Source organism: Emydura macquarii, unplaced genomic scaffold (genome assembly GCF_026122565.2).
Source record: "Emydura macquarii macquarii isolate MOO-44397 ecotype Brisbane River unplaced genomic scaffold, CSIRO-AGI_Emac_v2 contig_3240, whole genome shotgun sequence".
Lineage (NCBI taxonomy): Eukaryota > Metazoa > Chordata > Testudines > Chelidae > Emydura > Emydura macquarii.
In genome coordinates, this window is record NW_027133377.1 from 2,349,960 (window position 1) to 2,366,291 (window position 16,332).

The 16,332-nt window shown below is 40.2% G+C and overlaps 1 protein-coding gene across 1 annotated transcript in view; it reads right to left on the minus strand.

The window, feature by feature from the left end:
- Window positions 1-16,332, minus strand: part of KIAA1549L (KIAA1549 like) — a 195,344-nt gene that overhangs the window by 8,283 nt on the left and 170,729 nt on the right. Inside the window, exons 16-19 of the mRNA XM_067532099.1 lie at window positions 12,354-12,701; window positions 4,575-4,672; window positions 3,189-3,337; window positions 510-661 (exon numbers count right to left, since the gene is read on the minus strand). Coding sequence (XP_067388200.1) covers window positions 510-661; window positions 3,189-3,337; window positions 4,575-4,672; window positions 12,354-12,701 — 747 coding nt within the window. The remainder of the gene's footprint in view (window positions 1-509; window positions 662-3,188; window positions 3,338-4,574; window positions 4,673-12,353; window positions 12,702-16,332) is intronic.

A 16,332-nucleotide genomic window follows, 5' to 3' on the forward strand; every position in this document is an offset into this window, starting at 1 on the left:
CCCCACATAAATGGAACAGTGGCTTTTTGCTGAATTGGCCCCAAAACATTTTGATAGAAGACAGTCATTTAGCTATTTACATGTTGTCTGGAAAGTTAACAGTCACAGTTCTCCACTGCCTGTGAGCTACGATAAGACATAGTGGAGAATGGTGGCTGCAGGGAGCCAGTTGTGGTTTCCTAATCCCTTAGCTGCCCTAATTAAGCAGAAGTTAGAGCAGCCCACTGTACCCTACACCAATGAGGGATCAGGTGCAGTGGAGCTAGGCTTCCCTTCTCTGGCATTTCCCTAGCCTGGCCCCTCTTCCCCCTTCTACCAGAGGTAGGAGGGGCAGGTGGCATAGGAGGTAGCTATGCCATCTCTACTAGATTTACTTTGCTGGAGATTCTCCTTACACAGGGAGAATTCTCCTGTCCCAATCTCCAGCTTTTTCAAGTTTACTTTGAGGCCCTTATGCCCTATATGTGTAAATTATATAACATATTATAGAGAAGAACAAGAACACTTACCGAGTCTGCCCATTGCCCTGGTAATTCATTATCTCCAGCATAAGGCATCCAGGCTTGGTTCCTGTATGCCGTGGGTGGTGTTGGGATGAAATAGCCTGTGAACCCGGGTCGGTTTGCTGCTGGTATGGCAAACACTGCTGGTACTGTATTTCCTATCAAGCAATAGGGTAGAGACAATTGATAGTTGATACTCTTAGCTATAAACCTAGAGGATCATTACAAAGTGTACCTGGAGCAGCCTAAGGAGACACAATGAGTCTTTGTCAGAATGTTGATAACAATGAACTAGAACATGATAGCTCCCATTAGCTGCATAGAGCCCCTTTCTAAAAAGACAGAGCAACTTAGGCCAGGTCTACAATTACCTGGAAATTCAGCGGCAGTCGACGGGCGTTACGCAAGCTACACAGAGTAGCTTGCGTAATGCCCGTCGACTTCGTAACTCCTCTTCTACACAGTGTCTTCACTGCGCTGAGCCGATGGGAAATGTGCTCTCGTTGACTAGTGCTATGCCACTTGAGGGGGTGGTTTTATTGCATCGACTTCTGGATCAATTGAGTGGGTCTTCACTGACCACTCAGTTGATCTGGATACATCGATCTGATTGCGGCGAATTTGCCACGTCAGTGAAGGTATACCACTAGAGAAGCTAAGGACTGTATGTTGCAGGTCAGGACTGAGGTGTATTGGTAAAGTTGTCTAAGAAAGTGTGTACAATAGTTGCGTAAGAAGGAGGGGAGCTCAGGAGTGTAATGGATATGGCAGGCTACTCCTCCTACTTGGGGTGGGTGGTCATGTGGTCAGGATATCCCATACCACCAGTATCCTCATTATCTCATGACCTGCCTCCAATATCTATCTACAACTGTGCTGCACTTTATACTACATTAGCTGGTCAGGTCCCCCAGTTTATGATGGAGCAGTGCTAAATTATATGGCAAGGTTAACGGACTACTGAGTCATTTAAGAATCCTCTGTTTTTGTGCATCAAACAGTGAAACAATAATGAATCCAGGCTCTGATTTGCACTGTAGCAGAGGATACTAAGAGGTATTTCCACAATGGCAAAGCTTTGGAAATAAAACAAAACAAAAAAGCCATTTTAAGCCACTTTTTCTTCCTATCCTGGTGTGTGTGTGAAGTTAATCAGGAATATGTTGTGTGGACTCAAACCAGAGTTTTGTGATGACGTGGTGAAATGTTATCACAGTAGAATTTATAAGCTCCAACTAAGATTGGGGTCCTGTTGTGCTGGACACTGTACAAACACATCATAAGAGACGGTTCCTTTCCCCAAGGAGTTTACAATTTAAATAGAAGAGCCAGATAAAGAGTAGCAGGGGAAATAGAGGCAGAGAGGTGAAGTGACTCATTCAAGGTTACCCAGCAGGTTAGCGGTGGCACTAGGAACAGAATCCAGGTCTCCTAGTCCTGTGCCCTCTCTGTTGGACCACAATGCCTCCCTGGAACAGGGACTCCAGCTGCTCTAGACTTTACTGTCAGAAGTTAATTCATCTGACTTCAGAAAGTTATAGTTCATTCCAGTAAATAGGGGGGAGGGGCAGTTGATATTTGCTGCTGCTGCTGTGGATTACAACAGATTGAAACAGGATGGTGAGTTCTCAACACACAAGCCAGGGAGCAAGGGGAGCTCTTGCTATACCTCTAGCAGCACTGGACAAGGAGCCAGGGGGGCTCTCTGTTTAAAAGAGGGGTAAAGAGCTGCATTTTCCCTGCTCTTCCCTTATTTTAACCCTGGGTTGCTGCTATTATTTGTTTAGAGACAATGTTCAATCATGCAAGGCTGGGAGAGTGGCAGGCAGATTGTAGTTCCAGGTTTCAGAAGCTTTGCATGGCAACTGCCTCCTACAATCCATGACTCAACAAGCACTGTGGTCATTCTTGCTCTTGGCAAACCCCATGCCCTTTAACCAAACCACACAATCTCCACTCCATAAATTCCACTGGTTTCCTGGTATATGTGAATTGTTTGACTTGGGCGTCAATAATTCAGAGCCTTGTTTAGTGATTCCCAAGAGCAGTCAGAAGATATCAGATCGTAGTTACAACGTGACTTGGAAGATGAGTCACAAAGGTCACATCCAGAGAAAGTTCCACCAAGTTTTTGGGTGTCCAAATCCAGTTTTTTTAAGAGAAATAGAATCTGCAGTGATTCTTGTGATGCAGATGTTGCAGTGAGAAGAAAAAGGATTCTTTGCTAAAGTTTCTGGTCACGGACCTCTCACTCTCTAGTTTTCAGTCCAATAAAACATATTCTAACGTCATCACTTAGGGCCTCCCTACCCGTAGCCTAAGTAGTCACAGGAGGGACAACTGACTACAATATAGGAGCCAGCAAACAACGATACTGAAACATAGATCATTTGGTCCACTTAGTCCAGGATCCTGGCTATAGAAGTGTCTAGTACCTGATGTGTTAAAAATCCATAATATAAATTTAGTATCTGGTGTGTTATAAATCCATCATATTACACCTATAATCATGCATATGAAAAGTAGGGGAGACAGAGTACCCTATACTGACCCTCAAGCAATCAAGAAAAGCATGTAATAAATCCTTCTCCATAACCATAAGCAACAATCTATGCTTGCCATAGCCCATCTGTATAAAACACAGATTATGGAGGTGGTTTCTGTTTGTACCACACTCTTTTTCACCTGAGTAGTTCAATGCTGACTGATCCAAAGGACCCACTGATACCGGAGCTCTTGAACCTGGGGCGAAGGATGCAGGATCATGCTGTTGGGCCTGCTCTGTCCCAGTGGATTCAGATATTCTTGTCTTGCTGCCAATATCTGATGTTGACCTGTGCATTAAAGAAAAACAGCAAGAAACTTTGGTAATTCTGACTGATAGGCAACATCTTCAGCAAGAGTGGCAGGGGTTGGAAGTAGAAGATAGTAGGGAACTATTTGCTTTTTGCTGTGGCATTACTGGGAGTTGCGTGAAAATCAGTAGAAAGCAACTTCCTTTGTACTCGGCCACTATCTCCTATAGTACTTATTAGAATTCTATAGCCTGTTCACTCAACTCTCCAAAACGGATCCCAGTGACATGCACCACAAAAAAAAACAGTTACATGGTATTTCTGTAATAAGATACAACAGACAATGCTGGATAATTATCACTTGGTGTGGTGCTATAAAGCAGAAAGCTGATTGGCTTTAGCTATGTGTAAAGCACTCTTATCCGCAAGAAAAGTCTTGCTTCAATTGTCTAACTCCTAACATGAAATTTAACTGACAAAAATAAGCCAAGCAATGAGAACGATGCATTTCCTGGGTATATGACATGGTTACGATATTACTAGCAGCCAATCAGAAGAGCCCCATTAGTGTTTTGCATTCTAATTGCATTCCATAGTAACAACCCACAGGCATACAGTACTTTAGGATTATAGATTGCCCCAGGTGATATTACACAGCACAGGGCTTAAAGCCAAGTGACTTCATCCACCTGAAAAGGGCAATAATTGCTCCACAATGTCTCGTTGCTATGGTGAAACAAAACATATATATTAAAACTAAAGAAACAGATGTGCATTTATTAGGCCTTAGAAAAATGGGAATGAAATATCTGATGGCCAGTCAGCAATCCCTTACTGAATCCAGAATTCCAAAAGCCATTTTATTATTTATCCTTATTTTGTATTCTATAGGGCTGGATGACTTAGAAAAGAAATGCAAAGAGGATGTGAGTGTGAATTATCCACTACTTTATGCCCATTTGCAATACATGCCATTATGTCTTTTCAAAGTAGAGTCAAACCATGGCTTAAGAGATATCCGAGCATAGATTTGCTAAATTTATTAGACAACTAATTAGCTAATAGTGGAATAAGGGATTAATTGTTGTTTATTTTCTTCCATCCTGTTGAAATTTAAGCAATAGAAATGAAAACAGATAGTTCTTAATTTCATGAATGTCTCCTCATTATGAGGAACATGGCTACTAAATGCCATGAGAAGTTATAGTTATGGAGTAATCCTCAGTAGAGCAATAGATATTTACAATTCTTGGCAACAAAAACAACAATGAATTACCTCCTGAGAGATGCAACAGCCACAGGACCCGTTCTTGGAGGAACAGGGGGAGGAGGAGAGCCCATTACCATTTCAGGAAGCTGAGAAAACCTGTAAGCCTGTGAAAGAGAAAAATGAATATTTTATCAAACGTTTTATTAACCTTAGTTTAAAAAAATAACACGAGAACCTAGAAAGTGAAGAGATTTGTTTAAATGCATTCCAACAGTTCCTATAAATTGCATGTACAGTTTATAATCGCTGGCTGCTAGGAAGTTAACTTTTGATGGTACCTATAGTAGTAGGTATTTTATTCAGATTTTACAGCTGGCTGAGTGACTTTAGAATGATGCAGAAAGCATACATACTGATGGGATCACAGAGCCATAGCTGAGAAATTAAAAAAGAAGAAATAGGAAAATATTACCTTGCTTAGATGCCGTAACCTAACCTGAGAAGCAGCTCCTTCATAATTCTGGAAGACTCATCTCTTCCTGAAAACCCCCAGGGCGAGAGATCACAGTACTTTTTACCCCCTCTGAAAGTTAAGTGTTTTTAAAACAGTACATCTGGAAGCATCCTCAAAGCAGCACATACTGAAATGAAACTGCCTGCAAACAACTACTTGATATTTCAACATCTTTTTTCTGGCCTTTTAGAGGATTTTTTCCATTTTCTCCCAAGGAAGGAAACCAAGGTACTTAAACCACAACATTTTAAAGTAATGAAGGTCCCAAATAAATCCACAAAGCAAAATAATTCAGAGAAATCCAGGATCAGACCATTGGGTCATGAAAACTAGCATCCTGCCTCCAACAATCCTGGATTTCATCTCCAGTACACATAAAAATGTGCAATGCTTACAGTATGTGAAAGGAAACATCTTCCTGATCTTTGTGGCCAGCAACTCATAGTGCAAAGTATGACATATTATCACCTTTATCCGTAGTGCTGCTACAAATATAATTGGTCAGAACTTCATCTAGTCTGCTTGGAAATACAAGTGATTGTCTATGATTCTGCTTAGCAGTTAGACTGAACCTCTTCTCTGACACTCCATGATTTAGTTTACCAAACAAGTGAAGGTACTGAAAAAATTTTAGAGCAGTGCATGGGATTACAGTTAATGCAACTGTACTGCAACTAAAGTGATACATGACAAGGTGTTTGGAGACTGTGTAATCTTCTCAAATTTAGGAATTGTGGTAAAACCAAAGGCTGAAGTCTAAGTGTCTTCAGCCAGCATCCAACATTGATTATCAATAAAAACTTAACCTTTTTGATACCAAACAGTTATTTTCTGTTTTAAATATTTGCAGAAACGTGGTCTCACAGATACGTTGTGAAAAACTGACTTCTGATGCAGACCACTGTAGGTATAATAGCATTAAAAACTAGCATGAACTGCATCTACTGTTCAGGTCTCTGAGTAGAAATGCCCATGACACTCTCTTTATTTTCAGTCTGAATTAGTTTAGTTTGAATACCAAAGTGGAACTTTTTAATGGAACAACTAAAGGGTTGTGGTGGATTCTCCATCACTGGCAAGTCTAAGAACAGATGTTTGTCTGAAAGACACTCTAGTTCAAACATGAATTTATTCAGAAAAGTTCTGATTATATGTTTTTGTTTCTTAGTCTTACTTTTGCGATGGATTTGTGGTGTAACGAAGAAGGATAAGATAAGGAACGAATACATTCGAGGGACTCTGAAAGTGATAGAGGTAGCAACAAGGTTGAAGGAGAAGAGATTGAGATGGTATGGACATGTAATGCGAAGAGGCGAGGACCATGAGAAGAGTGTTGGAAATGGAGCCTCCCAGACCACGGAAGAGAGGAATGGCAAAGACTAGTTGGAAGGATGTGCTGAAGAGAGACATGGAAAGTGTTGGACTTAAGATAGAAGATAGACAAGATCGTATCGGATGCAGAAGGACCATAAAGAACCATTTTGGCAACCCTACTTAGTGCGGGAAAAGCTGTAAGAAAAAGAAGTCGTCTTACTTTTATGTCTTAGCTGATTGTATCTATTTTCCTTTATAGTGCCAATTCAAAAAATGAGTTGTGAAGATAAAGCAGAGGTTCTTGCCCTTGTGACAGATTTGTCTTTATCTGTATCAAACTATAAACCCCATGGTGTTCACTAACAAAAGTTTGACTATAAACAGCAAGCTGCCTTCACTGTCACTTTAACTGCCATTTTGGACTGGGATTACTGGATGTGTTACCAGAGACTGTATGCTCTCAGCAGAGGGCTAATAACAGAGAGCACTCAAGAGTTGTTGATTGAAAGACCATTCAGGTTAAATGGAAACACCCTAGAACAGGGGTCGGCAACCTGTAGCATGCACAATGATTTTGAGCAGCACGCAGCGCCCTGGCCGGCGTCCCGCCACACCCAGCCCCAAGCAGCGCCACACAGCAGCTGCTCCCCGCTTCCGACCCCACACCTCTCCCACGTGGACCCCACTCCTGGCACAAAGCTGGCGGAGGTGCGGGGCAGAGAGGCCACCATGTGGCACTGCTTGGGACCAGGAACAGCTCCTGGCCAAGGCCAGTGGCATGCCAACCCGGCCCCTCCGCCTCCTGGTCCCTCCTCCACCTCTGTATTAGGCGGATCTAGGGAGCTGTGAGGACCCCGGGTGCGCAGAAGCCAAGCAGCCTTTCCCCCACTGCCAGGCAGCCTGGGGGCATCTGCCCCTCTCACTCCTGCTCCCAGCCAGAGGGCCATCGGGGATGTCAGTGGGGGACGGTTCCTCAGAGGAGGGCCGGCCCCCTCAGCATACCCCACCGCAACGGGGGGGATAGAAGGGGGAGAGCAGGAAATGGGCCCACAGACCACCACCCCCACCGGCACTGCTGCCACCGATGAGGGGGGTGCAAATAAAAATAATGGCCCCCGGGCACCTGACAACCCATAGCCACTGACCAGGGCGCTGGGTCCATGGCATGTGGGAGAAGGGTGGGGGCAAAAGAGTAGGCACGTCCCTTCCCAAAGGTTGCTGACCCCTGCCCTGGAACAATGAACTGACTACAGACCAGAGAAACCAGTGCTCCCAGATGCGCTCTAACCAAGCAATATATCACCTGATGAAGCACTTGAAGCCACTCAAGAGGAGTCACCTGACAGAGAGGACTGAAATCTTATAAAAGGACTCTCCTCTCTTCAGAAAAAGTGGGGACATAAGAACAATAACAAGAACACAAACACAAAGCCGGGCAGGTAGAGAGGACGAATACTGAATGCCCTGGAAGGACATTAAAATCCGAAGATTGTTAGGTGGGGAGAGGAAACTGAGGCAGGGATTTCCATTCAGGTTCTGTTATTTTTCTATAAATATACATATCTCTTGTGCTGTGTCTAGGAATAAAGTTGGTTTACAAATTCCTTTTCCAAGTCTGTGTTACTTGCTTTGACTATCACAAGGCCCCAATGAGGGGAAACAGTTATTCAGATGGTCCACAGCTGTGGTGGGACTCTGGGGAGTGTGCGAGAACTAGTGGGGAGGCTGTGTAAAGCCGACACTAAGGAAGAAGGCTTGTAATTGACTCGAACATTGTGGTTCAGACATTAGGTAATCTGGTTTCAGTATTAACATTTAACTGGCTCCAAGTTATCGATTCAAATGAGTTGGGTGAAATTTTTTAGTTGTGGATTATAACCAAATCAGTAGCTGAAAGCCTGTGTTGTTGCATGGGTATAGTTCACAAATTCATGGGCTTTTAAAAGGCCAAAAATGGCTAACAACTAGTAATGATTGAGCCTGTGACATTCTAAACAAAGAGCTCTCAACTATGCCTGTAGCTGTTCTTTGACTTCACACTGACGCCGACATTCTAGGCTTCATAGGGATGTTTGGAGTTATTCTGCATGTGGGATGTGTGTGCTGGGAGAGTCAAGTGGATTTGTGAATGGCAAATGGGGGGTATGTGCTACAGAGGGGATCTATATGTTGGGGGCTATTGTGTGTGCTGCTGGTTGTGCTGATTTGTATTTAAGGAGGGTTGTGCTGAGACATGAGTGTGGAAGTTGGGTCAAGTAATCCACCTGAGCAATCTCCCTCATACAACCAATGAAATTGTTGCATGCAAATAAGTTGTAGAGTAAGGGTGATGATTGGCTGAGTTACCTCTGATATCATAATGATCTAGGACTCTTGGCGTGGCATAGATAGGTGCCTTATACCATGATTGTAATTCATGAAGTCAGAATAGTCAAGTGAAAACTTAAACTAGATGGTAACAAACCACAAAACCCAGTGATGATTCAACCTGGTGATATTCTGAACAAACAGAAGCTCTCAACCATGCTTGTAGCTGCTTTCATCCCTTTGCACTGACTCAGATATCTTAGGCTTCAGAGTGACAATCCTAGAATCTTATATAGATGGACAGCAACCTCTTTAGATCCGTTTTTAGGATTTATTAGGGTTGATTATTATATTAATATGACTATTTAACTAAGTTGATTCCAATCCAATATGGATACTAACTTGTTGATTTGACCTTGATTTTATTTTGGTGTAATAGTTACTTTATTTTTAGTTCAGTTTAATATTATTATTAATGGTATTTTAGCTTTGGGGATATGTTTCCTTGACTGTAATTTTAATAGCTGTAAAAGTTTATGAAACTGATACTGAGTCACATTTGCTTCAAAAAGCAGCATGGGTCTAGAATCCTTGAGATGTGGCTGAATATCAGTTAGTCAACATAAAAGCCAGACCAGTTTCCCCTATTAGTCTTGGTTCTCATACCAGGCCCCCTTTATCATTATCTTCCCTCTTTTCAGAGTCCTAAAGAGAAGAGAGATGGTAGCTGGCCCAGAGTCATAACAAACAAGGCTCTGTTATTCTGTGTATTTTCCAGTTCTAGTCTCCAGGAAAATAATTGCCATTTTTCAGACTACTGTTCTCAGCTTGGTTCAATCAGCTGTCAGGATTTCTAAAGTGTCAACTACAATGTTAGGATCCTTAAATGAATGCTTGAAGGGGTCGTCAAAGAAAAAACTGCAAACCACAGATGTTGGCCCCATAGCCAAACACTTAAAATGCTAAGTGCTTATAAAGCCCCTTCCAGGGTTTTTTTGAAGTCATGCAGCTAAACACTACAGTTTACTTAAAAGAACAAGAATGGCATTTTAATGTCATTTGTCCAGTTCTTATTTAGAGATATTTTGGAGAAATAATTTTTACATCAAATCTTAGTGACAATCCTGTAGATCCCCTTTATAAAGCATTTACACTATGATATGGAGAACAGTACGATTAGTCTCTCTTCAAAAATATGTAGCTTTGAAACTTTTTTTTAATTTCACTTTAGAAAGACCAGCTCAACTATAAAAGTAATTTGCCTGGATACCTAGTGACTAGCACAACTTCTAATCAGATTCCAACCATAAAACATGATCAAATGCAGAATGAACTTTAATAGAGCAATTTCAAAGTGCCAGGAGTACCTTTATTGTGATTTAAATAGTATTTGCCTGAATGTGAGCATTTAATGCCAATGGCTTCAAGTTATCCCTGAAGGATAGTTCAGGAAGAGCATCCCTGACCACACTCTCCTCTTCTTACCATGGAAGTAATGACAGCAATGATGATTCTGAATTGGAACAATTTATCTCTATAACAGTAATAGATTACTCAAATATAGACAGAGTCAGGAATCTTCATTTCTATTATGATTCTTGAAATGCTTTCTTACGGACAAATATGTCATCCTAGCAAAAGAATGGCCTCAGAACAACAACTTTATCTTTTGATTTTTCTGTTTCTGAAGCCAATTCCCAGGTGTTTTCAGTAATTTCACATTCTTACAGGGCCTATTTTTCAGTTACAGTGCCAGTAGTTGGTCTGCTATTCAGTTTGCTTCACCAGACAAAACTAATCCCAGGTTTAACTTTGTGTATAACACTTGTGAAAGAAAATGTTTGTTCTGTAATGCTGAGATGCTGTATTTTGGAGTTTAGGGGAGCTCAATACAGTGATTTCCAACTACGAGCATGCACTGCAGTTCTGATATTGCTACCTTGATTCTTTTCAAACTCCATCATTGCAGTGCTTGATCACTTCAGTTATTCATCAGTTTATCTTCTCAATACTTGAGAGGCAGGGAAATATTATCTACATTTTACAGATGAGAAAAATGAGGCACAGATTGACTTGCCCAAAGCCACAGAGAAATCTGTGGCAGGGACTCAAACTAAGCCCAGCTCTTGAGTCCCAAGCCAATAGCTTAACCAGAAGACTATCCTTCCTAAACCACACTTTGTGGTTCTTGAGACTGGTACACTAGGCTCTCCTGCCAAGATGACTCTCAATGTATCCTAAGCATAGCTGCTGTCAGCTCCCTGTTCAGCTGTGTATTCTCCAACAGCACAAGGAATATGAGTATCTCCAAATTTAACTTTCCTAGGCATAAAAAGGTGTGAACAATTAATAGGAATAGGCAAGTAAATGATGCCTTGATCTGATAAACTGCTACAGTTGCCCCTATAATGTTGAGAACCACTGTTTTAGAAAACAAGAAGATGTTTACCGTACTCATGCTGAATGTGTGGGATGAAATTCAATGTTTATAAATGCAAAGTAATGCACATTGGCAAACATAATCCCAACTATACATACAAAACGATGGGGTCTAAATTAGCTGTTACCATTCAAATAAATCTTGGCGTCATCAAAGATAGTTCTCTGAAAACATCCACTCAGTGTGTAGCAGGAGTCCCGGGGGAAAAAAAAAAAAGCTAACAGAATGTTAGGAACCATTAGGAATGTGATAGATAAGACAGCAAATGTCATAATGCCACTATATAGATCCATGATACGCCCACACCTTCAATACTGCATGCAGTTCTGGTCACTCCCATCTCAAAAAAATATTAGAATTGGAAAAGGTACAGAGAAAGGTCACAAAAATGATTAGGGGTATGGAACATCTTCCATATAAAGAAAGCTTAAAAAGACTGGGACTGTACAGCTTAGAAAAGAAACTGAGGAAAATATGAGAGGCCTGTAAAATCAATAATGGTGTGGAGAAAGTGAGTAAGGAAGTGTTATTTTACCTCTTCACATAACATGAGAATAAGGGTTCACCCAATGAAATTATTAGGCAGCAGGTTTAAAACAAAGATAAGGAAGTATTTCCTCACACAACCAACCTGTAGTACTTGCTGCCATGGCATGTGCTGAAGGCCAAAAGCCTAACTGGGTTAAAAAAAGAATTAGACAAGTTCATGGAGCATAAATCCATCAATGACTGTTAGCCAAGATGGTCAGGAATGCAACCCCATACTCTAGGTATCCCTAAATCTCTGACTGCTAGAAGCTGGGACTGGATGACAGGGGATGGATCACTAGATAAATTGCCCTGTTCTCTTCACTTCCTGTGAAGCATCTAACACTGGCCACTGTCAGAAGACAGGATACTAAGCTAGATTGATCACTGGTCTGACACAGCATGGCCGTTATGTTCTTACAAGCAGATCTTCATTCAGTAAAAACCAGGTTTGGTGATCCATCTGAAGTTTATGTGCAAACTGTTCTTTCAAGCAAAACATTGAGTCCTTCTATGAAATGTATTATTATGTGAACAATTCAGACAAGAGGCCCAATATTAAAACTGGAAATGAGGAGTCTTCTTTCAAGTGTGTGCTTGCACACACCTACAATAGTTACCAGAAGTTCAATTGCATATGTGTTTCATGCACATGTAGCTGGGGTTCTATCTTTTAAAAACATAGCCCAGAACACAAGTATCCTCATGATAGTACAGTATAGTAACTAATATTTTAACTTACTGGTCTTGGTAAGCTGTACTGATACATTTCTGGTCTATACGTTGGCACCCACTGTACTCCCCCTCTAGGTCGGGTCATGGTACCAGGAGCACTGGTCACAACTTCAGAATATGATAAGTGTTGTGCTGAACTGTGAGCATCTTGTCTGTTCTGCCCTCCACGGCCTGCAGATGCTAGACTAAATGCCTCTTCCAACAGCATATGCATCTGTTGTCTAACTTCATCAATAGAAGGCTGAGAACTTAAAGTTGATGTCTCCGAATGGCCTTTAGCCTGACAAGATCTCGTATAACTTCGAGGTTCATTGACACGGTCAACATTTGTTTCTTCTATCATTTCAGGTTCAGTCTGTTGGATAAAATAAAAGCATTATATATATATATATATACACACACACACACACACACACACACACACACACACACACACACACACTTATAAGAACAGTAGTCTGTGTTGCTTTTTTACATATTTTCTCCAACACAGATACACCAGAAGTTTCTCATGCCCATGCACAAAGTGGTATGATTCATAAGATGGTATATTTCAATTTTTATTTCAGTTGCAGCTGTAAGTGCTCAGCATTTCAGACTTCAGGGTCTGAAGTCAGGCCACCAGAAAATGAGGAACACACAGTTAGAGACCACCCATGAAAAGTTTGGTCTAAGTGACATGCCAAGCATTATATGGGAACTCTGTGGCAAAAGTAGTGATAGAATTCAGTTCTCTAGTACAGCTTTCAATGGCCTTAAGCATGGGACAATCCTTTCTCTTCCTTTAATCCTCTGCCTCATTCTCTACAGCCTTCCAGGTTCTGCAACAGAAGAGTCAGCCTCCTTCACTGCACAGTTCTGATTCATCCCCAGAGTAGGTCCATTCTGTGCACTAAATAAGGCAGAGTATTGTGGAAAAAATATTATGATCGTGTAACTAAAGACTATAAAAATGCACATGACAAGAGGCCAAATTAAGGCCTTACTTCTGGCACTTCCTAATTTTTGAGTGCTTGATTCTGCAACCATAACAACTTTCTTTTAAAATGTAGTGTGTGTGATTACTGTGAAAGTTTTAATTCTTCCTCTCGTTCATGTTTAAAGGGACATCATTAACTTTAAAAATCACATCCCTACTGGAATGTTTTTACCTTCTATTGTAAGAAGGAACACCTAAGAGATAGAGAAAAATAGCTGTATTTATCTCCATTCTCATTTCATTTATTTTATGCATAGGACATCATTTTCTCCCTTTATGGTTAGTCAATTTCCTTTGTTTGTGTAGGTCTTCCACATTCCATTCATGAAAGAAAAAATCTTTTTTGAAAAATAGGTAAATATAAGTGTAAAGCTAGAAAAACTGCCAGGGAGGCTCAGAGACAGGTGAAATTATTTAACTAATTTTTTTAAAAATAACTAGAGTTCCAGCTGACAATGTTCTTTTAATTCTTAGCATTGATGAGTCCAATGTGTATCAGAAGAGAGACTTGACCCCCAAATGTTACGATAACTATACATGCTCACTTGCGAAGGGCCTCTACTGACAAGATAGCAAATGTGGAAAATCAGAATGGGGTAGGAGATAATAGTCCTGCCCCTATAAAATCAGGACATCTGGTCACCCTACCTACAGCTCCATGTACTAAATCTTCTTGTTCATTCTTCAGAAGTGTTTTTCTAAGCATTAATGTTACCATAAGTAAACTGTAACCATACAAATTAAGCAATTACAATGTGACATATTAGAAAAGAATATTTAGAAGACACGGAGAATAGATAAGTTCTTACATTAGCATCTTGGCATCTGATTTTGCCAACATAAAAATAAGTATATTTTTAAAAAATGGTAGTGGTTATGTTTTTATTTGAACCCAACTGCTCTTTCTGATCACTGTAGAACCCAGTCAGAGAGATATTAGTTTTGTGAACTAGAGCTCCTTCCTTGTGGAAAATACCCTGCCGCAGCTTAGTTATATTAACTAATTAAGACTCTTGTGTTACCAGGACAAGTTATTCAGATGTGACTCGTGGACTGTGAATGTAGCCTCTATTTCTAAAGAACAGGAAAATACATCAGATGCATTCTGGTTATGACACTAATATGAAAGAGTTAAGTGCCTCCAATAATTTTGAAACTCTGTTACCTAGATTTTAAGCCCTTCAGAGCAGGGATGTATTTGGATGGCTACCAGTACTATGGGGCTCCAATCCCACTTGGTGCCTTTGGGTGCGCAATAACAAAACTATATAATAATAATAAATAATGTATTAGCAGTAGTTAGCCTCAAGTGCATATTATTACAGAACATTTTTAGGGCCAGTTTTGAAACATAGGTGCCTACACAGCACATTCAAAATGTGTGTTTGCAGTCACAAACAGGTAACACTATGAGGAAAATATTCAGTTATCAACATACAGTAATTGCATATAAATCCAAATTTCAGAAAGGACAAGCAGCTAAAACTTTAAAGCAGGTCAAATAGAGCTGTAGATGCTCAGAAATTCAGGCCCAAAGGGGCCAGTCCTGCAAAGACTTAAGGGCACAAGTTCAAAGTGTTAGAACAATTACCTCTTTTGAACACAAAACTGTGTATTTGATGAGCACAATTACCTGTGCAACCCCACACTTTTTTGTAAGTGTAATTTAGGTGTCTACTTTTGAAAGTATGGCACCAAATGGCAGATCTATATTAGAACAAAGAACATTACTTCATGCCAGGAAATATTTGTTAATGAATAATGCTGCAGTATTGTTTCCAAAGAAACAAAGCTATCCATTATAAAACAACTTCACATTTATTATTCCCCAAAGCCTTGCACCTGGTGTAGTCATTTATACCTGCATAAAGTGGCTGTAAACCATTACTATAATTTGGTTATATTTTCACCCACTTTCCACAGGTTTAAAATGATTGCACGAGAGCAAAGACAGTGTGGCCAGTAGGCACTCTACTTCAGAAAGTGAAGAGTTGAAATTCAGTAAATAGATATGAAACATACTGACAGCCAGAGAGCATGAAGACTGCTTAAAACAAAAATGATGTTCTTTCCTACTTTTACTGTGCTTAAAAATTTTCCTGAAAATACAACAGAAAAAAACCTCAATCATCTTAACGTCAGAACTCTCACACGTCAAATAGCTTCATCAGCTTCAGCTATGTTCTGTACGATCAGACTTTTAAAGCATATTTTAAAAATATCCATTCCAAAGTTACAACCTTGGAAAAAGCTACCATTACTAACAATTCTTAAAAGAGCACCATGAGACTATGGCATGTGAAACGAAACATCCTCCTATATACAAGGCGCGCTTCAGAATTGCTCTAGCATTTTCTATACTCAAATAAAATATGCAAGGACATTCTTATTATAGGACTCCAGTGCGTGCCATGACTTAACTATTTTGGATTCTCTTCAAATCTAAGTAAAACAAACTTATTTCTGACTAAATAACCAAACATGCATCTAGCTTTTGCAATTTGTTCTATGCTATACACAGTAGTACATATTCACAGTACAATACTTTTGCATGCAAACAGGAAAGTATCCTAGGCAGTACTGATTTTTAAACTATTTATTTAGGATGTTTCAACAGGTTTACAAATCCTTGCCATGCAAACATCAGAGACAATAATTATTATAACAGTGAACCTCTGTTTAGAGAAACACTGTACAGTAACATAATGACCTGATCTCTATTTAACAGGGTGTTACCATATTACAGAGTGAGCATCTTCACACTACCTACAGCATGTTGTTGTAGTGATTTTATTAAACTGAGTGACATCTCTGACTATACATTTAACAACCCAAGCATTTCTATCAAATATTAATATTAAAAAATTGCACAGGTACAGGTATGCTAGGGGTTAGTTTTTTGTTGGGCAGGTGAATGTACTTTAAGTATTAAAAATAACCAAGTATTTCTTTGTCCTGTTTATTTTGCTGAGTATATAACTTGTGCATTAATTTTGTCATAACCACT